Below are 20,966 nucleotides of genomic sequence, written 5' to 3' on the forward strand. Positions count from 1 at the left end.
TTCAGCATCACTGTCAGCCTTTACTGTTTGTAGTGGCACTTTGGTTACGGGGACTCTTTTGGGTCTATACGGTACAAACCCACCAGCTGCAAGCAGGGATGATTTCACTCCTCCTTTTCAATTTTTAGGCTCATGAGGTTGGACCAGCAACACATGATTATTAGCAAAGAAATGTCGTATTTTTCAGCCTTATTGAAAGACAAGGTGGTCCCTGTAAGTGAATTTACCCAAGAACTGAAGCCAGCCCCTTTAAACCTCAAAAACAGGATTGTGTTGGTCTAATCTAAAATTTTTGTTAGACTCATGAAAGTCCTTCTCTGCCCCTCGGCCACCATCAGTACTACGGTGAGTGGCGCAGCCCCCCTTGCGCAGGGGCACGGTCAGGGTGGACGACAGTTGCTGCATTACGTTCTCATTCGTGATGCCATCGTGGGGCCGCTGGGTCTGCGAGCTGCCCCGGCCCCGGATGCCCTCCAGGTGGCGCTGTCTCCAGTCGCGGGCTTGCCTCCCTCGTGCTGCCGCCAGCGGGACGCCTGCCTCCAGCGCCTGCCGCCCCCTCTTTTCTCATCTGGCGCTTCGGCTTGGCCGTGGGCCAGGAGACCACCCAGTCCCACATGTCCCAGCTGCGTTGACAGCAAGAGTGAGGAGGAGCCCATCTAGGAGCTAAGGAGTCCCTGTGGGTGACGTGTCTGCGTCCCTGATACCCAGACTGACTGCCCAGAAAGCGGTGGGGGTTTATTCCCATTCTTGGCTATGTTCTGAACAGTAGACGTTGCCACCTAAATTATCTTAAGATACTTTAAAAATATTAGAGATGACGTTATCTCTCTACTGTCCCTTGTTTCCAATAGTCAGTCTTGTTCATAGACTTTTTCTCTGGTGTTTCCTGACTCGGAAACAACAGAAGTATTCACACGCAAAACAAAAACCTAGGGCTTGCCCCCAGTTTGCCCCCCGTGCAGCCAGCCAGCGTGGCCTTTCTGTTCTGCTGCCTCATAGCAGACCACGTCTGCTCTGCTTACTGCACACATAGGCACTCAAATATGGGACAGATGGATGGGTGGGCGGATGGATGGATAGGTGGATGGATGGGTAGATGGGTGGATGGATGGGTGGGTGGATGGATGGGTGGGCGGGTGGATGGATGGGTGGATGGATGGGTAGATGGGTGGATGGTTGGGTGGGTGGGTGGGTGGGTGGATGGATGGGATGGGTGGACGGGTGGGTGGAAGGATGGATGGGTGGATGGAGGGGTGGATGGATGGGTGGGTGGATGGATGGGTGGGTGGATGGATGGATGGGATGGGTGGACGGGTGGGTGGATAGATAGGTGGATGGATGGGTAGGTGGGTGGGTGGATGGATGGGTGGATGGGTGGATGGAACAAAGGAAGGAAGAAGGGAAGGTAACAGCCTTGGTTCTCCTTCATTATGGACTTTGAATTTAGATCACATATAACTAAACCGTTCTTTTAATCCTATAGTCCAGACTTCCTATTTAGAACATCAAAAATGAGGCACTTTTGGCATGTTTAATGTCTTCTCCCTTCACCAGCCACTGTGCTCAAGGTCAGACCTGCTCAGGAGAGACTGCCCCGACAGGGCAGGGTGAGGCTGCCAGGCTCTGACCTCAGCTCCGAGAGGTAGTTGGCCCAGAGTGGTTATCAGCGGCGATGCCTTCTCCCTGGATCTCAGGAGCAGGGCAGCAGGGCAGCTGAAGTGGCGTCCCCCAGAGCTGGCCAGCTTCTGCCCAGTGGAGAGCCACAGCACTGGATGTTTCAGGCTGGGGTGCAGTTTCAGGCTGGGGGTGCAGTTTCCGATTGGGCGCTGCTCCCCCAGCTGTAAGATTAGACCGCGTTGGCAGAGGCTGGAGGGACTGACGTGGGCCCTGTGTGCAAATGGGAGAGCGGTCTTCCACGTGCAGAGAGAGCCATTCACCTTCCCTGCATGGAGCAAGGAAGCACTCTGATGGGCCCTCGACTACAACTTCTGTTTCTGTTGAAAGGCTTTGTTGGAAAGATGGGGGTTTGGGCAAAGATGGGGGTGTGCCTGGTAAGGAGATCTGAAGACCACACCATCTGCCGGGCTAGTTCCTGAGGAAGAGGGACAGAGGGACCAGTGCCAGTCCTGGGGCGAGCCCTGAGGCAGGTGCAGGGGACGTGAGCAGGGTGAGGCTGGGCCAGGGTCCGCGGCAGACCCTGGGCCTCCTGGGCAGCAGGACGTGGGAAGGGGCCTGTGCACGCCCAGAATTACGGGATCTGGGAACAAGGCCTGCATACTTCTAAGAGCTGTGTTCCTCTGCTCCGGGGCCCTGACACACACCGCAGGCTGCGGGCTTAAACAACAGACATCGATTCTCCCTGTCCTGGAGGCTGGAAGGCCGAGGCCAGGGTGTCGGAGGCTGTGAAGGAACAAGCTGCGTGTAGAGACCGCCTCCACCCATGTCCTCACACGGCCATCCCTGTGCACATCTGTGTCCTAATCTCTTCTTATAAGGCTGCCGGTCCAATTGGATTAGGGCGCACCCTAGTGCCCCCGTTTAACTTGATTTCCTTTGTTGAGACCATATTTCCAAACACAGCCACACGCTGGGGTGCTGGCAGTAGGACCCCAACATATCCTTGTGAGGGGACACAATTCACTCGTAACAAGAGGTGCCAAGGTCGGGGCTGGCAGTGGCGGCGGCAGAGCCCAGCAGCGGGCCAGGCCCTTGGCGGGATGGTGGGGAGGTGGTCCAGGCGCTCCTGGCTCCCAGGTCTCCCCTTCACCACCCTGAGCCCCGAGCAACGCGGCCACGGGAACTGGCTCAGAACTAGCAGCAACAGCCCTGGAGGGACAGGGTCAGGTCCACGAGGGTCCTGCTGCTGGGGCAGGGGGAGGGGGCAGTGCTGGAGCTGGGAGGAGGGTCTGGTCTGGCTCCCGGCCCTTCCTGCCCCACCGGAGCTCTGGCAGCTCCCGAGAGGCCCCGTCACTGTCTCTCAGAGGACGCGTGTCGTGTTGCAGCTCCGGGAGCCTCACTCACCTGCCCTGGAACTGTGGGCAGCGCGGCTCTGCTGACTGCCCGGCCCCTCCCCCTCCCCCGGCCGGCCTCTGTTCTGTGCCCCTTGTCCCCAGGTGGCAGCGCCACCCTCTGTCTCCCCTTTGGTGAGGGTGAGTGCACCTCGTCCCCTGCCCCGAGAAGGTGGGGTCCGGCAGCTTGTACGGAGCCACAGTACCCTTAGGACCGGGCTGTGCAGGTGCCAGGCTTCTGGAACGACCTAAACTCTTACCTGAGGACGGGACTTGGGCTCAGGTTTCCTGGCCAGCAACAGCATCTGAGTATTAATGAAAAGGGGCCAATGTCTTTTACTTTAAAATAAAACGTTATGGAACAATGGCGGTTACCTTGGGGGTGTCGGGGGATGGATGGATACCAATTATGTATGCCTCATAATTTCTACCTTAGATGCGTTCTTCTATTCTAGGCCGTATCACGTGTCTTCTAGAAGCTTACAGCAACGTCAGTGGAAGAGCTGCGTGTTGCTGCAGTTTTGAAGCATCTCTTTTGTGTCGTGAGGTTAAGTGCATCACACAGGCAGGGGTAATGGGGCCCTACAGCACCCATTACAGGGCGGTGGTTACGGGTCAGAACAAGCTCTGCCCACTTGGCGCTCAGGATGTGAGAGTTAGGCGGGAGGGGGCCTTGACGGAAACTGGGGTCAGAGGTGGTTGGGGGTGGATATCAACTCAAACGTCTCCCATCAGATTGGGGGGTGAGCCCAGCAGGCTGCACTTTTGCCTTCCGACACCTAGGGGCACTGCCTTCACCAAGCTGTGGCAGGAAGGGGACAAGGGGCAGTGCCCCTGGTGGGTGCAGCCAGGAGCCCCCAGCATCATCCTGAGCGTGGATTAGTCGCAAGGAAGCACAGCCAGACTGCGGGGTATCTACGGGACAGCTGTCCCGGGCTCTTCCGGCGGGAGCGGGAGCGGGAGTGTGGTATAGGTCAGAGGAGAACAGGGGCGTGCGATCAAACGCCGCACTGGCCCTCGACCGGGGCCTGGACGAAAAGAAGTGACACGGGCCATTTGGGGAACACAGATGGGATATTTGGTGATATGCTCACGTCAGTGTTAAATTTCTCAGATGTGATCATGGCGTTGTGGTCAAGCAAATGCCCAGATTCTAAGGTGACACAGGCTGAACTGCTTAGGAGTGGATTTTCATCAAATATTCCAGAAGAAGTTTTGAAACTTAAATTTAACCTATGCACAAGAAATGTAAAAATCAAATTTAAATATTCATACATATTTTTGTTACATAATGTTAGGTTAAGATGATTGGTGAAAGACTCTCAATCATAATAAATGGTATTACAATGAGATCCTGTAGAGGACGTACAATGGAAATACAAATTTTTTTTTTTTTTTCGGTACGCGGGCCTCTCACTGCTGTGGCCTCTCCCGTCGCGGAGCACAGGCTCCGGACGCGCAGGCTCAGCGGCCACGGCTCACGGGCCCAGCCGCTCCGCGGCATGTGGGATCTTCCCGGACCGGGGCACGGACCCGTGTCCCCTGCATCGGCAGGCGGACTCCCAACCACTGCACCACCAGGGAAGCCCTCAAATTGTGAACTTTAACCTTCTCCCAGGCTGGCAGCATGCGGTCGGACGCTCCCTCTGATGCTGGGCAGTGGTGGCTGCAACCCCGCCAGCCCCGCCATCGCGAGGGTGAACAACCAGTGCACTGACGACCGTGCTGGGCCCAGAGAGCCGCTCTGTCTTCTGCTTTCAGTACAGTATTCCATCCGTTCCAGGAGACACTCACTTTCCTGTAGAGTAGGCTTTGTGTCAGGTGATTTCGCCCAACTGCAGGATAATGTGAGTTTACACCGAGCACGTTTAAGGGGGGCAAGGCTCAGCTTTGATGTTTGGGAAGTTAGGTGTATTAAATATATTTCAACTTAACAAGATATTTTCAACTTACGATGGGTTTATTGGGATGTAATCCCGCTGTAAGTTAAGGAAGATCTGTATGTTTAAAAGTTCACAGTATGACAGAATTTATGCCCCTTGCATATTTAAACTTGGGTTTCAAAATGTAGAAATCAACTTAGAATTCTCTGATGATCTATATATATATTTATTATTATTTTTTTTAATGTTTTCAGGGGCTGCACACGAGCCAGTGCTCCTGGGGGCTGCCGAGTTGATGCTTTCCTGCTTACCAGTCTGCAGGCCTTGGGGGAGAGCTGGGGAGGGTGTGGGCTGATTGGGGAGCAGGGTGGGTTCTGCGGGGGTGGGGGGGCTGGTCAGCCCTCCCCCACCGTCATTGAAGGTCCTCCAAGTTAGCACGTGTGACTGACGTGTTATCAAGACTGTCAGGCCCAGCTGGGTCAGAGGTGGTAGGCCGAGAGGCAGCGATGTCCAAGCAGATGGTGGGCACTGGGTGCTCTCGTGGCAGGGGCAGGTGGGAGGGGCCTGGACTGCAGCTGCTGACGTGCCTTAGGACAGGGTCTGGCCCACAGGGAGCAAGGACACCAGACCCACATCTGGGCATTGGGGACAGACTGACAACCAGGGAGGACAGCCGACTGTAGCCAGGAGCCCCGGCCAGGCTCACCTCCAAGCGGGGCTGAGGGGCCGTTCCAGATGGGGGTGCGGCTCTCTGGGGCCTCTGGGGATGGACTTCCTCGACCAGAGATTCAGGAGATGGACCGGGGACTGGGACTTGTTAAACAGATTCCCGAGGGAAGGCCTGTGTCCGCACAGAGGCTCGCTGGGGAAAGTGCGGGGCCAGAGGCCGCACACCTGCTGCCGTCGGCAGGTGAACAGGTGAGCGGACAGACTGGAGACCGCCCTGCCATCTGAGGCTGGACTGCAGGTCCCATGCGGGCCTCTTTATGTGAACCTCTAGCAAAGGAAGCTTGATCCCGTGTCAGGAAGCCCAGAGGGGCTGCCAGGGGCTGGGGGGGCGTGGAGCTGCTTGGTCATGATGGGGCAGCGGTCCGACAGGTGCCCTCACACTGCGCGTGTGTGAGCGATCCCTCTGTGAAGCTGATTCTCCAGCAGGTCTGGCACGGACCTGGGGAACCTGCTTCTAACAGCATCACAGCTGACGGGCCGATCTTCGAGCTGGCTTTTGGGGACCCTGGTTATTGTGGCCCACACGGTTATTGAGCCTGACCCAGGATGGCGGGGTGGGGAACAGCCTGGTCTCCTGGGGCCGGGGGTGCAGGGAGCCCGCCTGGTGGCAGGTGCGGGTCCAGATGCCGGGCGGCAGCGTCAGGTCTGGTCAGAGCCGTTCTCTCTGGTCCCAGAAGGCAGCTGGCCCCAGGCCTGGCCTGGCTGATGTGTGAGTCTGTGCGTTACAGAGGGGTCCCCGCCCACGGGGGCACAGGCGCGGGGCTCCCTGCTGGGACTGGAGTCCGGCCCTCCTGCTTTGCGCTGCGTGGCCCTGAACAAGTCAAAAAGCCTCTGCGCTTCCTTTGCTCGCCCGTCACATAGGGGCAGTGACGGCGTCCCCCGGATTCGTGCGAGTTTAGGAGGCGGTGGCAGGAAGCGTGTGCAGCGCCGCACGTGCGTCCTCTCGGGGCCTCTCGGGGTCAGAGCTTTGGACACGAAGGCGGGGGGCTGGGGCCTCTCGGGGGCTGCGGGCATCAGAAGGCCTGCTCGGGCCTGGGGGGCCGGCTCCCCTGGGGACTCCCACGCCTCGGCTCCTTCCCTGTCCTCCCGGGCATCCTCCCCACGTGGCTGCTGGTTTATCCGCCACCCCCGCCCCTCACGCAGCCACTCGGGGGCCAAGGGCGGACGGAGGGCATCCTCTGGAGTCACGTGGCCTCATGCCTGGCACAGCAGCCAGGCCCTTGTGCCCCGGTGTGCCCAGCGTGGCCACCCTGGAGGCCTCTGGAGCCCACTCCACTCGCATCCCGGAGAGCGTGGGGCCCGTCTCTGGAGGACCCAGCCGCGGTCGAGGCAAGCAGCCACCAGGCTGCGGCGCGGCCGGCTCTGAGAGTGCCAGGGCTCCGTCCCAGCCGTCTGCTTGCTTCTGTCCACGCGAGATTCCAGGGCAGCTCGCGGAACAAGTACAGCCATGAAATGCGAGCCTCTGGCTTCATCTTTGAAACCAAGAAACCAGTGTTGAAGGGAAGCGGGAGAAGCTGGCTGAGTCCCGAGGGGTCACCGCTTCTGCGTTAGAGACCAAAACAAAAGCCTGTCAGCTAAAAAGGGTACAGCAGCTTGGGAGTTAAAAGACAGTAGTTGAAATGTTTTTATAGAGATTGAGTGTGCAGTTTTGATCTTTTAAGTAAGATGCTAAAAAAAGAAAAGAAAAATTACCCATCATGCCTTTACCTAGAGATACTCACTATTAATATTTGTGTGCATCTCTTCTAGTCTTTTCTTTCTTCCTTTCTTTTATGCATGTGTGTATACGTTGTGTGGTGTGTATGTAAGGTGTGTGTGTGTGCATGTGTGTGTATGTTGCGGGTGATGCCTGCGTGCACGGTGTGTCAGCTCCCCCGTCCGCCCCGTACGTACGTCGCTCTCGGGAGGGAAGGGCATGAGGACCCCGTGGGGGGTGGCTGCAGATCTGGGCTCTGGCGTGAGCACCGTGGACCCCTCCTCCGCCCGCAGCCCCTCACCCCTGGGGTCCCTGGCGCCCCACCTGACCGCCGGCCCCGTCTTTGCAGGACGGCTGTTCTCAGTGAAGGGCCCTGCACTCGCTACTGAGCTGTGGCCATGGGCCTGCTTGCCTTCCTGAAGACCCAGTTCGTCGTGCACCTCCTCATCGGCTTCGTCTTCGTGGTGAGCGGGCTGATCATCAACTCCATCCAGCTCTGCACGCTCGTCCTCTGGCCCGTGAACAAGCAGCTGTACCGCCGGCTCAACTGCCGCCTTGCATACTCGCTCTGGAGCCGTGAGTACCCGCCGCGTGTGCACGGCGGGGATCGGGGGGCCGCGGACAGTCAGGACGGCGCCCTTTCTGCTGGACGGTCCCGGACAAACCAGTGCAGGGCCCCTGGGGTGAACGCCTGTGGTGGTGAGACGAGACACAGTGGGCTGGCTCCCGCTCCCCGGCAGGAACCGGGGGTGCTCCTGGCCAGTAGCTGTAGCAGGGGCGGGGTTTGGCCTGAGCTCTTCACTGGGCTGAACCACGTGACGGCCCGATCCCTGAGCCTCTGGACCCACAGAGGTGGCAGTTCCACGCGGTCTCGCGCGGTACTCTGGGGAGTTGGAAACGAGCAATGATAAAGTCAGTTCACCATGACCAAGGCCTAACAGCTGCCGCCGATACGTGGCCAGTCTTGGGTCACCAGACCCCCAGTCACCCCCTCACCAGAGTACAGTGAAGCTACCCTCGGGGCGGCCTGCCATCACGTGTAAATGTTGCGGTACCTCTCTGCAAGAGGCAAGGACTCCCCCCCGTCTCTTAATTAAATGTATGTGTTTAGGCGTGTACAGGTGTTACCGATACGCCCTTGTGATGCGTGTGCATTCGTACAAACAGAATCGGTCTTCACCCATCAGCTGGACAGAGACTTAGAAGCTGCTGACGGGGGGCGTGGGGGGCCGCTCGCCCTGCAGGTTGGGGTCACGGGGCACATCTTTGGACGGCAGTTTGCCGGTAGCGATGGACAACTTACGCGGTTCTATTTTTTTACCTAAATATTCCACCAAATAAGAATGTAACCTAGAAAGATACCTGCAGCAGTACATATGTGTGCAGATATTCTCATGTTACCACTTTTATGGTAACACAAGACTAATATAAAACGGAGCAGCCCAAATGCCCATCAATGGAAGCTAACTGTGGTGTGTCCACCGGATGGAATCCCACACGGCCACCAAGAACAACAGGGAGAATCTCTCTGTCCTGCTAGAGAGCCAAGTTCAAGATACATTTTTAAGTGAAAACGGAAGCGATAAAGCAAAGCACAGAGGGTGCTCTGCATTTATTTACTTTTAAGACACGTGTGTGATGTGTCTGCAGTTGTGTGTGGCCACCCCTGCTTAGAGAAAGCTGAAGGGTGAACAGAAGACGTAACCACCCCGGGAGTGAAGGAAGGCGGGGACTCGTGTTTATTTCATACTGTGTGCTGTTTACACTTCTTAGCATAAGAACGCGTTTCTTTTACAATGAAGAGAAAATAATACACACGTTACTTCCTATGGGAAGTGGTGAGTCTGTGTGCCTGTCCCTGTGACCCCTCGCAGTGCAGGAGCAGGAAGACGGCAGCTAAGCGGCCATAGGAGTGTCCACGCCCAGGTGTGTGCACCCCCCCCACCCCGCAAGGTGCGGCAGCCCTGCCTGTGCTTCCAGCCGTAAATAGTCTAAACTGCGATAAATAAATAGCATAAACTGAGATAGTTTCAGTTCCCAGGCGGTTTTTTCCTAAATAAAAGGCCACCTTTATGTGTGTGTGAGAAGGAGAATTAGAAATCCTATCATAGAGGACATACAGTGGGAGATGAGTACATACCTAAAGGGCAAATGCCAACTAGATGAAAATCATAGACTCCACCTCCGGCAGTATTCTGAAGTTAAAACGCTACAAAACAGCCAAACTCTGGCGAATAAAGATGGTAATTATAATATTTTTTAAAAGTAAAAGCTTAGTGAATGAATGTTACAGCTTAGATTAGATACAGATTAGATACAGCTAGTGAGAGAGTGAGTGAACTGGACATTACTATGAAGAAATCATCCTGATCGCAGTAGAAAGACAAGATGAAAAATATAAAACAGGAGTTAAAAGATGTAAGGGGAGAGTGACAGTCTATGAAACAGGTCTTGGACTCCTGTACCCAAGGAAAGAATAAGCGGAAGCTCCATTGGAGGAAACGATGGCTGAGAATTTTCCCGAACGGATGAAAAACAAGATTCTGTAGCTCTAGGAAGCAAATGTAAACGAAGCAGGGTATATAAACAGAAGTTCACACTTAGACCCGTCACAGAGAAACCACAAACCACCAGAGACAAAAAGAAGATCTTAAAAACGCCCAGAAAAGAAAGCTAGACCACCTACACAGATTGACAGACTCCCAGCTGACTCGGCAGAACGTATGTCATCAGAGCCAGAGGCAGCGGGCTGTCTCCAGCCTCGGCCTAGAGCTCTATATCCAGCAAAGTGCCCTTTCAGGACTGAGAATGAGATCAAACAGCCTGAGGGGAACAAAAAGTGAGTATATCGTCACCTGAAATTTTTTTAAAGAATATTCTTTAGTAAGAACAAAAACCATCAGAGAAAGTAGGGTCTGAGTTACCAGAAAGACTGGTGGACTGAGAAATTGGTAAGTAGGTAACTCTAAACAGTCATATAAGATAATAACGATGCCCCGACCCGCGTGGCTGAGAGCAGACAGGACCAGCGGCAGGCAGTCTGTCAGTCGGGAGTGGGGACAAAAGTTCGGACTCCATCATTCTTGTATTTGTCAGGAAGACAGCAGAGATCTTTCCTTAAGGCTTTGTTAACTAAGTATAGGGTAGAAAACAGAAATCAAACATAACTTCTAAACTGTTTGAAAAAGATGGATTAAAAAAGCAAAGACGAATTCATTTTTTAAGGCAAGAAAGTATAAAAAAGCATAAAAATAAGAAAACTTGAGGTAGAAGTTAAGATTTACGTAAAATCCTCCAGTATTTGGAAGGAACACAGGTGCCCACTGAACCCACATGCTGTGAGAGTTTCCCCCAGGACCTGGTGAATCGGGGGGGCTTCTCCACTTGTCCATTTCTGAAATACACGAGCAGGAGTCCTTCCCGGATTTGCGCTGGTGAAAGCTTTCCCCGATCCCGTGGGCATGTGGGGTGAGCGAGGGTCACACCAATGTGCGGACCAGCGGCCCCCAACCTTTTTGGCACCAGAGGCCGGTTTCATGGACGACAGTTCTTCCGCAGACGGAGGGCGGTGATGCAAGCGATGGGGTTCGCTAGCGGGCCAGCCGCTCACCTCCTGCTGTGTGGCCTGGTTCCTAACAGGCCGGGGACCGGTACCGGTTTGCGGCCCGGGGCTTGGGAACCCCTGGTGTAGGCGACCCTGAACCACTGCTTTATTTTCAACTCTGCGAGCATCCCTGTGTTCCTTCTGTGATGCCAGGTGTCTTTTGCTGTCCCCCCGAGCCCAGGGTGACTCGTCGTCCTCAGGCCCGAGGAGTCTTCGTGCTGTGTTAGGGGCACAGATGTGGACCCAGAGAGCCTGGCTGGGGCCCTGGCTCCCTGCGGACCTCAGCCAAGGCTCTCACCCTTCTCGTCTGTGAAACAGAGACGGCGCCTCTCAGCTGGACCATCAAGATTAAATTAGCGCGTAGAATGTGCGTACAACGCCGTTAAATAAACGATTACTCGTAGTAGGCAAGTTTGAATTTTTCAAACACTCATTCGCTGGAATGTGCAGAGCATGGCTTGCTCATGTGTGTTAGGGCAAAAAGCATATGTTTGAATGAAGGAAATCACAAAAAAAGTCCTCATTCAAAATATTCTCCAAATTGACCGCGAGCACCTTCGCGGCGTCAGCCCTGGCCGCGTGCGTGGCGATCTACGATCTACGATCTACGAGAGACGGATGTGGCTGGACATGCGCTGAGCAGCCCACCGGGCCATGCTGGCAGCTGGTGGAACAGAGCTGCCTCGCCGCGCCGCTTTCCTGCAGGCAGCCCTCTGCTGGGCTCACTCTCCGGGCAGGGCCGGGGTGGGGATGGGGGGGGTGCAGGGATAATGCCTGCAGGGGCTGCCGGTGTTGTCTTCAGTTCAGTCCTGCTCACCAGCCCCACCTGGGCCAGACCTCTCGCGCTGGACCAGAAATGCCCAGGTCCCAGGTGCTGCCAGGGGAGGGTGTGCGGCCAGGGGAAGGCACCCCGCCCGCACCCCATGAGCACTTTCTCCCCTGCATCCTGGCTGCTGGCCAGAGCTCCCGCCCACAGAAGCCTGCCGTGTAGCGAGGAGGCGGTGTACCCGTGCAGGCCGCCCAGGGATGAGCGCACAGTCCCATGCAGTGGTCCTCGTGTGCCTGGACGGTGCCATGGGGTCGCAGCTCCGGCGTCCTTTCCACCTGTGAGTGGCCAGCGGACGTGGCCCGTCCCCCGCAGGTGGCAGCTCTGAGCCGGCGCTGTGGTGTCCAGCAGCGTGATTTGCAGGTCATCCTGGGAGGCGGTCGTGGAAACAAGGAGCCTTTAGATGCGGCGTCAGTGCCCACGTGAGTGAGGCACGTGTTGTCAGGCCTAAGTGAAGAAATGACTTTGAAAGGTGGCTTTTTTAGAAAATTTCGTGTCTGGGGCGGTTTTAGACTCGCACCCCTACTCGCTTCGTCCAGGGCTTCCTCCATCACACACAGGGACGGCCGGGAGAGCCGGGTTCACTGGGGTCCTGAGCACCCCCTGCGGGCTCTGCATCCTCCCCAGAGGACGGCCGAGGTCCCTGCTCCTTGGACGAGGGGCCCGCAGGTCGGAGCAGCTCATCCAGGCCGCCACCCTCCCTGCCGGGTGATTTTTACGTCAGTGGGTTGAGGCTGTATTGATTCCTCTCAGACTTGTGGTGAGAAAGCATCGCAGGATTTCCCCATCAAAGAGACGGCCACACCTCAGCGTCCACTGCAGCATCGTTCACAATAGCCAAGATGTGGAAACAACGTCAGTGTCCATCAACGGACGAACAGATGAGCAAAATGTGGTCTATACGTACAAGAGAATATTATTCAGCCTTTAGAAAGGAAATCCTGCCGTATGTGACAACATGGGTGAACTTGGAGGACAAGATGTGGAGGAGCCAGTCACAGAAGGACAGACTGCACTTGTCCTTCTTATATGAGGGGCCTAACGTAATTGAGCTCAAGGAAGCAGAGGAGAGAATGGGGGCTGCCGGGGCTGGGGGAGGGGAAGGGGCGAGCGCTGTCAGAGGGGTGTGCAGCGTCAGTTACACACAGTGAGTAAGTTCTAGAGGCCCGCAGTTACCAGTACTGTACTGTCCACTCGGAATCTGTGAGGAGGGTAGGCCTCAAGTTAAATGTCCTCACTACAGGCTTCCCTGGTGGCGCAGTGGTTAGGAATCCGCCTGCCAACGCAGGGGACACGGGTTCGAGCCCTGGTCCGGGAAGATCCCACATGCCTCGGAGCAACTAAGCCCGTGCGTCACAACTACTGGGCCTGCACTCTAGAGCCCGCGAGCCACAACTACTGAGACTGTGAGCCACAACTACTGAAGCCCGTGCGCCTAGAGCCCGTGCTCCGCAACAAGAGAAGCCACAGCTTGCCTCAACTAGAGAAAGCCCACGCGCAGCAACGAAGACCCAATGCAGCCAAAAATAAATAAATAAAATAAATGTCCTGACTACGATAATGAATAAACCCTTCCTTGTTCCCGAGCAAATTGCTTCAGAAGCAGTGGCCTCAGCCACAGGCTCTTACGTGACCAGCTGACACATGGAGGTCTGCCCAGGCCTCCGTCATCGAGAAAGGGACAGGAACAGGCCATCGCCAAGCTGCACGCGGGTCTGTCTCAGCCCTGGTCCCCGCCGCCTGGGTGGGGTGTTCACCAAGCCCCCAGCAGCTGCCTGTGCTTCCAGATGGACGGGTCAGCCTAACCTTGGGCCTCTTTATTTCTTTTTTCTTTTTCTTTTAATGTTTGTTTATCAGGCTGTGCTGGGTCTCAGTTGCGGTATGTGGGATCTAGTTCCCTGACCAGGGATCGAAGCCGGGCCCCCTGCGTGGGGAGTGCGGAGCCTTAACTGCCGGAGCACCCGGAAAGTCCCTGTTTCCGTCTGCTTTGTAATTCTTAAACAGCTATCGGGGTGAAATTCACCCATTTAAAGCATGCAGCCCGGCGGTTTGAGTGTATTCATAGAGTCATGGGCCCATCAGCACGGTCTAATCGTAGAACATTTTCACCCCATAAAGAAGAGGTCACCCCCCCCCATTCTGCCCCCTCCCCGGCCCCTGGCAGTCACTGCTCTGCCTCCTGTCTCGGTGGCTTCTCCCCGGCCCCTGGCAGTCACTGCTCTGCCTCCTGTCTCGGTGGCTTCTCCCCGGCCCCTGGCAGTCACTGCTCTGCCTCCTGTCTCGGTGGCTTCTCCCCGGCCCCTGGCAGTCACTGCTCTGCCTCCTGTCTCGGTGGCTTCTCCCCGGCCCCTGGCAGTCACTGCTCTGCCCCCTGTCTCGGTGGCTTCGCCTCTTCTGCACATTTCATGCAAATGGAACCACGCGGTGTGTGGTCGTGTCTGACTCCTTTCACTCGGAGCTCAGTGCTTCCAAGGTTCGTCCACACCGTAGCGCGTGTGAGGCCCGCGTTCCCGCGTCCCTGAGAGACGTCACCCTGTGTGGATATGCGCTGCCTGCTCACGCATCAGTTGGTGCACATCTGGGTCGTTGCCCCTTTGCGGCTTTGTGGATAACGCTGCCGTGAAGTGTTTGCGCAGACGTCTGCCCTCGCTTCTCCTGGGCGTCTGCCTAGTGGTGCAGCTGCTGGGGCCTCTGGCCACTCGTCTGGAACATAGTTTTCCAGCGCGGCTGCGCCTTTCGCGTCCCCACCAGCAGCGTCAGGGGTCCCAGGCACCCTTTCCTCACCAGCACCTGCTATTTACTGTCTGTCCGTTAGATGACAGCGTCCCGGTGCGCGTGACGTGGTTGCCTCGCCGTGGCTCTGGCCTGCACTCTCCCGACGACTGGTGGTGCCGAGCATCTACTCGTGGGCTTGCCGGCCGTCTGTAACTCCTCTTTGGAGACCGTCTGTCCAGGGCCTCTTGTCTTTCCATTCCTCGGGTCTTTTTTCATGCCTTGAGTGCTGGCTGGAAGTCGCCAGGCTAACAGGTGCATCCCGGGGGGGAGTTTGCCATTGTTGACCTGGCCTGTGTCCCCTCAGAGCCCTCTCTGGTCCCTTGATGAAGCTTATGGCGAGCATGTCCTGGAGCTGACCTCTTTATGACCCCTCCTCTGACTGCCCCGAGGGTAGGAGGGACCGCGGTTTGTGGTTCGAGAGTGTTCAGGTATTACCTGAGAGTCGGCCTTCCGTCCAGTCCCCGCCTTGTGTAGAAAAGGAAGTTCAGATGCCAGCACGTGGGGTGGAGCTGTGTGTCCCCCCACTTCCACCTGGGCTGGTGGGGACACTAAGTGGAAGGAGAAACCAGGCCCCGTGCCGAGTCCCATCCAGTCCCCCACAGCCCTGTGAGGAAGCCACTATTGTCTCCTGTCAACAGGGAAACCGAGGCCCAGGCAGTCAGGCTCAGAGCCCACTGTCTAAGCGCTGGGCTGTCCTGCCCCATCAGCCTTCCCTGGCCTCCCTCCCTGAGGGCCAGTCTCCGGAAAACCGATGGCTTGGTGTCCAGCAAACAAAGGACAGGCTGTCTGGTGGGCGTCCTGAGCCTGGGAGCCATACTTCCTGGTCTGAGGCCACCCTCCTCGGGCGCCTGGCCGTGTTGGGTGTGATGCTGGCTGGCTGTGCGCCTGCAGCCTCCCCTTCCTGCTCTACTGGGGACTGAACGTGTGCTATCCCGTCAGTGCACAGCACCTGTGAGAACTGCAGTCGGACATGACGAGAAAGGTATCCACCTAAACTCTTGTAACGAGTAACGTGGGTAAGAGTTACAGTGCTTAACGTACATAAACTGAGGACCCCTTTGTAGCCCGACGAGGACCCTAGTTTATTTGTCTATTTCTGTGTTTTTAAGCTTCCTCTGAAACTTTCCACAGAGCCCCGGGCTCAGTGTGTTGGGCTGAGATTGGAACTCCACCACTTTTTATCTGTGCTTTGGGAATGATAATAGCACTAACTCAAGTCGCCTGAGAAGTAGATGACATAACGTATGTAATTTACATAGCAGAGCACGTGGTATCCTGTCGGTATTCAATGACTTGTAGTTGTTGATAATAATAGTAATATAATGCTGATGGTGTATTCTCTTAATAAGCGAATGCTTTGCTCACCGTGCCATCCTATGGGACATTTGATTTTTAAGAAAAGCGAAGATCTGATTTTTAAGAAAAAATGTTTTAAATTAAGTCCTTCAGATATGTTGGTCAGAAAAACTTCCACCTAAAACGGGCTCCCTCCTCCATCTCTTCTGCGTTCATTTGACTTCTCCCCTGACTTTTGCTTAGAGAGGCGTAATTAGAATTTCAGAAAACTTAATTTTAAACATAAACATAAACCATCAAAACTCATTTCTAGCCGAAAATGCCAGTCGGGCTGATACCGTACAAGCCCTGCCCACGTCAGGGAGCGGGGGGGGGGGCCCGGCCCGGAGTGCGGTGGTCTGCACCTCGCCGACGTCCCTCCCTGTGTGTCCTCAGAGCTGGTCATGCTTCTGGAGTGGTGGTCATGCACGGAGTGCACCCTGTTCACCGACCAGGCCACGGTGGGCCACTTCGGGAAGGAGCATGTGGTCATCATCCTGAACCACAACTTCGAAATCGACTTCCTCTGTGGGTGGACCATGTGTGAGCGCTTTGGCGTGCTGGGGGTGAGCGATGTGGGGTTCCCGGGAGGGAGTGGGCTGCGAGACGCGGGGGTCGCAGGAGGGTGGGGTAAGTGACGTGGGGTCCCAGGGAGGTGCTGGCATGGCTCCCTGGGGTCTGGCCTTCCCTCTGGTTTAGCCCCTGGTCCCTGCAAGCTAGGAGTCCCAGCATGGCTGACCGCAGGGCACCTGGGACTACAGGCTGCCCCAGCTGCCCCAGGGCTTGCTCACGAGACCAGGTGTTACTGCGTTTCCTCTCAACTCCTTCCTCCCCCGGTTGGCTCAGCTGCCTCAGATGAGACAGGATGAGGGGTCCCCTGCGGTGGAAGCGCAGTGCGTGGCGGCCCTGGCATCTTCCTTGGGGAGCCCCAGGCCTGGCGGCCAGGGCAACCTCTAGGTCCCTGGCTCCCGTGCTGCCCACCTGCCCGCGGTTTCCCCATCTGGTGGCGCCTGCACTCTGGGTCCATGCTTACCAAGAGCGTCACACTCAGAGGCAGGGTCTCTCGAGGACAGCCAGTCCTGGGGGCGGCCTGCGGGGGCGTGCCCTCGGGGACCTTGTGGTCCTGATGCGCCAGCTGCTCTGCCCTCCCCCCAGAGTTCCAAAGTCCTGGCTAAAAGGGAGCTGCTGTACGTGCCCCTCATCGGCTGGACGTGGTACTTCCTGGAGATCGTGTTCTGCAAACGGAAATGGGAGGAGGACCGGGATGCCGTCATCAAAGGGCTGAGGCGCCTGGCTGACTACCCCGAATACGTGTGGGTGAGTGAGGGGTGAAGCCACACGGACCGTGTTGTCTTGAGTCTCGGGCGCAGCCTGAGTTCTTAGTGGTGAGCCAGCAAGAGCCTCTGAGCACCAAGGAAGCTGTCTGAGGAGCGCGGGGCCCCGCCCCTCTGAGCCCGCAGGCTTGGGAACCCCTCTTGGACCACCTGCTTCCACCTGCCCCAGGTGGGACCCGCCACGCCAGGGGCACCGCCGCCCCTCACACCTGGCCCCACTCAGAGCAGAGCCTGCGCGGCTGAGCCGGGGCTCCCTGGAGACGTTAGCGGGCCGTCTGCCCAGCGCCCGGGCTGTTCCGCCGAGTCGGGGCTCAGGACAAGCCCTCGTGGGCTGTAGTTCTGTGGGTCGACGTGGACTTCAGTTGCTAGAAGGTTTGCGCTGCACTTAAATCAGCCACCCTTCAAGGGCAGGGCAGGGCCCTGGGGGGCGGGGCTCTGGTGGTCCTTTCTGAGCCCCTGGATGGAGTTTGATGGACAGCCATCTGAAATGATCGGTATCGATCGGTTTGCATATCAGTTCCGGTCTCTGACGGCAGTTCCTTATTTGGTGTCCGTAACTCACCAAGGCAAAGGGATAGGAGACTTTGTTTTCCACTCGCCATCGGAAGGCTGCTGCCTAGGGATACCTTGTCTCACTCTCTCCGGGAAGTGTCTTTTCATTCCCTGAGAACAGGTGCAGGGCTGTTGCTGTCTGTGAAGGAGTCGTGTGCACCGTGTGATTGCGGCATCTCTGGTCATGCCCCGCTCTGGTCGCTGGAGGGCGACATTTCCACAAGACTTTGCCGCCAGGCGGGGGCACGTACACGGGCGATAAGGAGCCTGTCGGGCTCCAGTCCCGGTCGCCAGCACCGCACTGACCTCCGTCCCCTGTCTGTGTCTTAGTTTCTCCTGTACTGTGAGGGCACGCGCTTCACGGAGAAGAAGCATCGGGTCAGCATGGAGGTGGCCGCCTCCAAGGGGCTGCCCGTCCTCAAGTACCACCTGCTGCCTCGGACCAAGGGCTTCACCACCGCGGTCCAGTGCCTCCGTGGGACAGGTAAGAGCCACCTGCTGGGACTGTCTCCAGCCCGGGCTCCAAGCGAAGCAAGACGTGAAGTCAGTGATTTGCCAAAAACCAGATCAGTGAGTTCCGTGTAAAATACAGGATGCCAGTGGCGTTAAAGGGAGAACTGAGTACTCAGATTTACATGTTGTAAGATTCTCGTATCATTTTTTGAGGTGATAAAGTACTAGTTAGTGGAAAACAACTAAAATGATAATAAAAAAGGTATATAACTGAAAACCTTATAAAGGAAAAAATATATATCCAGTTAATCCGAAAGGAAGGCAAGATGAAAGGGACAAAGGACAGGATGGATAGGAAACGGTCGCTTTAAACACGAACGTGCCCGTAAGTACGGTAGAGGTGACTCAACTAAATGCCCCAATAAGAGAGGAGAAGTGGCAAATGGAGCAATCCAGGTCAGGAGCCGCAGTGGCCCTGCTGCAGGATGTCAGCTGGCACCTGTCACCCTCTGCCCCTCTCCCTGCAGTCGCAGCTGTCTACGACGTCACACTGAACTTCCGAGGAAACAAGAACCCGTCTTTGCTGGGGATCCTCTACGGGAAGAAGTACGAGGCGGACATGTGTGTGAGGTGAGCAGACAGGTGCCCACAGGGGCGGGGCCGGCAGGTGGGTGGGACTGGGGCCAGCTCCTCCCACCTCCTGGCTGCCTCCCGGCGGCCTCCATGTAGAGGTGGCTGGCATTCCACCCTCCAGGGCGGGCACACGGTGGGGACAGTACAGAGCAAAGGAGCGGGTGCGACTTACACGAGGAATGTTCCAGAAGCTCCGAGGGAGGCGTGACCCCTCCCAGTGGAGGGAGCAGAGGCCTTTTGGAGGAGGCTTCTGAGCTAAAACTTGGACAGCAAGTAGGACTTTAATAGGAGAAGGACAAGCTGTCCCCGTCTGAATGGGACGCACACGTGTCCCCCTTTTCATGGTGTACAGCCACGCAGACCACCTGGGAGAGAAGGTGGGGTCAGGGCCACATGCTGGGCTTCCGGCTCCTGGCTGCCTGGTCTGAGCTGGGAGGTTCCACCCAGCCAGCCTCCACCCCATTGGCTCAGAGGCAGCCCCGCCCGCACTGATCTGGTGAACGCAGGGCAGCTCTGGATGGCCCCCGTGGGACACCCGAGGATGCCCCAGAAGAGAAACTCAGCCCGAGGAGGGGCCCCACATGGCCCTTAAAATGCCCCCAGGTTATCGGAAGCTATTCCCGTTGGTCTGTGCAGTGAGCATTTATTGCGTGTATGCACAGTAAGGGGGTAGAGGGATCAGAGAGAACGGAGCTTCTGAAAGGATTCACTGCTGCGGGGGCAGAAACCTGCTCGGCGGGCGGGGCTCCAGGCGCCACTCTGGGAGCAGAGGAAGGGAAATGGCAAAGTGACCGTCTTTCTCTCCAGTTTGTTGGGCCATAATGGGAGAGGCCACCTGCACCCTGTCCTCCCTCCTCCGGGGAAGCCCTTGTGGCTGACTCCGCCCCCTCCCCGCCCCCCCCCACGGTGCTGACCTTTCACCCCGATAGAAACCCGCATCTCTCTGAGCTGATTAGTGCAGGGTCTCCCTCCCCAGGAACATGACGGCCTGACGCTGCACGGCTTATGGAGTGACTTTTGCTGGCACTGGTGGCTTTGGCCCAGAGGGGCAGGGATTTCAAGGTCAGAGGGGAACAGAATCCCTTTGGGGTTCCATCCCGAGTGACTCGTGGTCTTTGTGAAATGTCCAGACGTCCAGGGCCACCGGCAGAGCCTGAGGCTCCACTGGGAGAGCGGGCTCCATGTCTGTAACACAAGGTCAAGGGCAGGGACTAGGGCTGTGGCCGGAGGTCGCTGTGTCTCTCCGCCACGCCACGCTCTGATGCTCGATGGTTTTCTGCCTGGTGAAGAGAAGATGATCCACCCAGAAGTCTTTTTACCTTAAAGCACAGCCCGGGGGCTGCTCTGTTCGTTAAGTGGCGCTCTGACCTGATTCCAGCTCCAGGCCTAATTCCAGGCAGGCCTTCCGGGTCCACGTGTTGTCTGGGTCATCCTGTTTGAACTCGCCAGTCTCCTGTTTCACTCACATGTGCCCAGAAAGGCAGGACATTCCTGTGTGTATAAACCACATAGCCCCGTCCCTGTGTCGGCCCCGTGTCGGCCACTGACTGCCACCAACTTGGTGTCCATCCTGGTTACTCTGACCCAAGGAGGCTCTGACCGGCCCTCTTTCTTGAGAGCTTGAGCCAGGACAAGTTTTAAAAAAAATACCACTCAGTTCTGCTGCCCCAGTGTAGGAAGTTTCCAGGAATAATTTTGTGAAGATAAACAGGAAGCTGGGTGGCTTTTTCCCTCTGACGTTCACAGAGGACTAGCTCAAAGTCGCTGTAGGGTCTCTTATTCCATCCCGGGATCAAGGGAGAGCCCAGGACCCTTGCCCTTAGCTCTCTAGAACCCCTGGCCGGGGGCTGACCACTGGTGGCCAACAGGGAACGGGTGATTTTTCTGGGGCCCTGGATGGTCCCGGTCATCCTCACGGGAGCCCTCAGAGGCAGACCCTGCTCTTGTCCCTGGCTAGGAGGGCTCTGGCAGCCTTAAAGGCCGCCTGCGATCAGAGCTGGTAGGTGGCAGAGCTGGGGGAGCCTGCTTGGTGCAGCTGCAGGCCAATGCTCACACCACCCTCCAGGCTATAGCGCCCCTCCCCGTGGGCACCCAGCTCCAGCTGGAGAGGACTGGTGCTTTAATGTGCTCGTTTTCCC

The 20,966-nt window shown here is 56.8% G+C and overlaps 1 protein-coding gene across 4 annotated transcripts in view; it reads left to right on the top strand.

Moving 5' to 3' along the window:
• AGPAT3 (1-acylglycerol-3-phosphate O-acyltransferase 3) overlaps positions 1-20,966 on the top strand; it is a 100,925-nt gene that overhangs the window by 61,009 nt on the left and 18,950 nt on the right. For all 4 annotated transcript variants that reach the window (XM_067739624.1, XM_067739623.1, XM_067739622.1 and 1 more), the window contains exons 3-7: positions 7,666-7,892; positions 16,253-16,422; positions 17,012-17,173; positions 18,073-18,226; positions 18,723-18,825. In XM_067739624.1, coding sequence (XP_067595725.1) covers positions 7,715-7,892; positions 16,253-16,422; positions 17,012-17,173; positions 18,073-18,226; positions 18,723-18,825 — 767 coding nt within the window. In that variant the 5' untranslated portion in view covers positions 7,666-7,714. The remainder of the gene's footprint in view (positions 1-7,665; positions 7,893-16,252; positions 16,423-17,011; positions 17,174-18,072; positions 18,227-18,722; positions 18,826-20,966) is intronic.

The sequence above is a fragment of the Pseudorca crassidens genome, chromosome 5 (assembly GCF_039906515.1).
Source record: "Pseudorca crassidens isolate mPseCra1 chromosome 5, mPseCra1.hap1, whole genome shotgun sequence".
NCBI classification, from domain to species: domain Eukaryota; kingdom Metazoa; phylum Chordata; class Mammalia; order Artiodactyla; family Delphinidae; genus Pseudorca; species Pseudorca crassidens.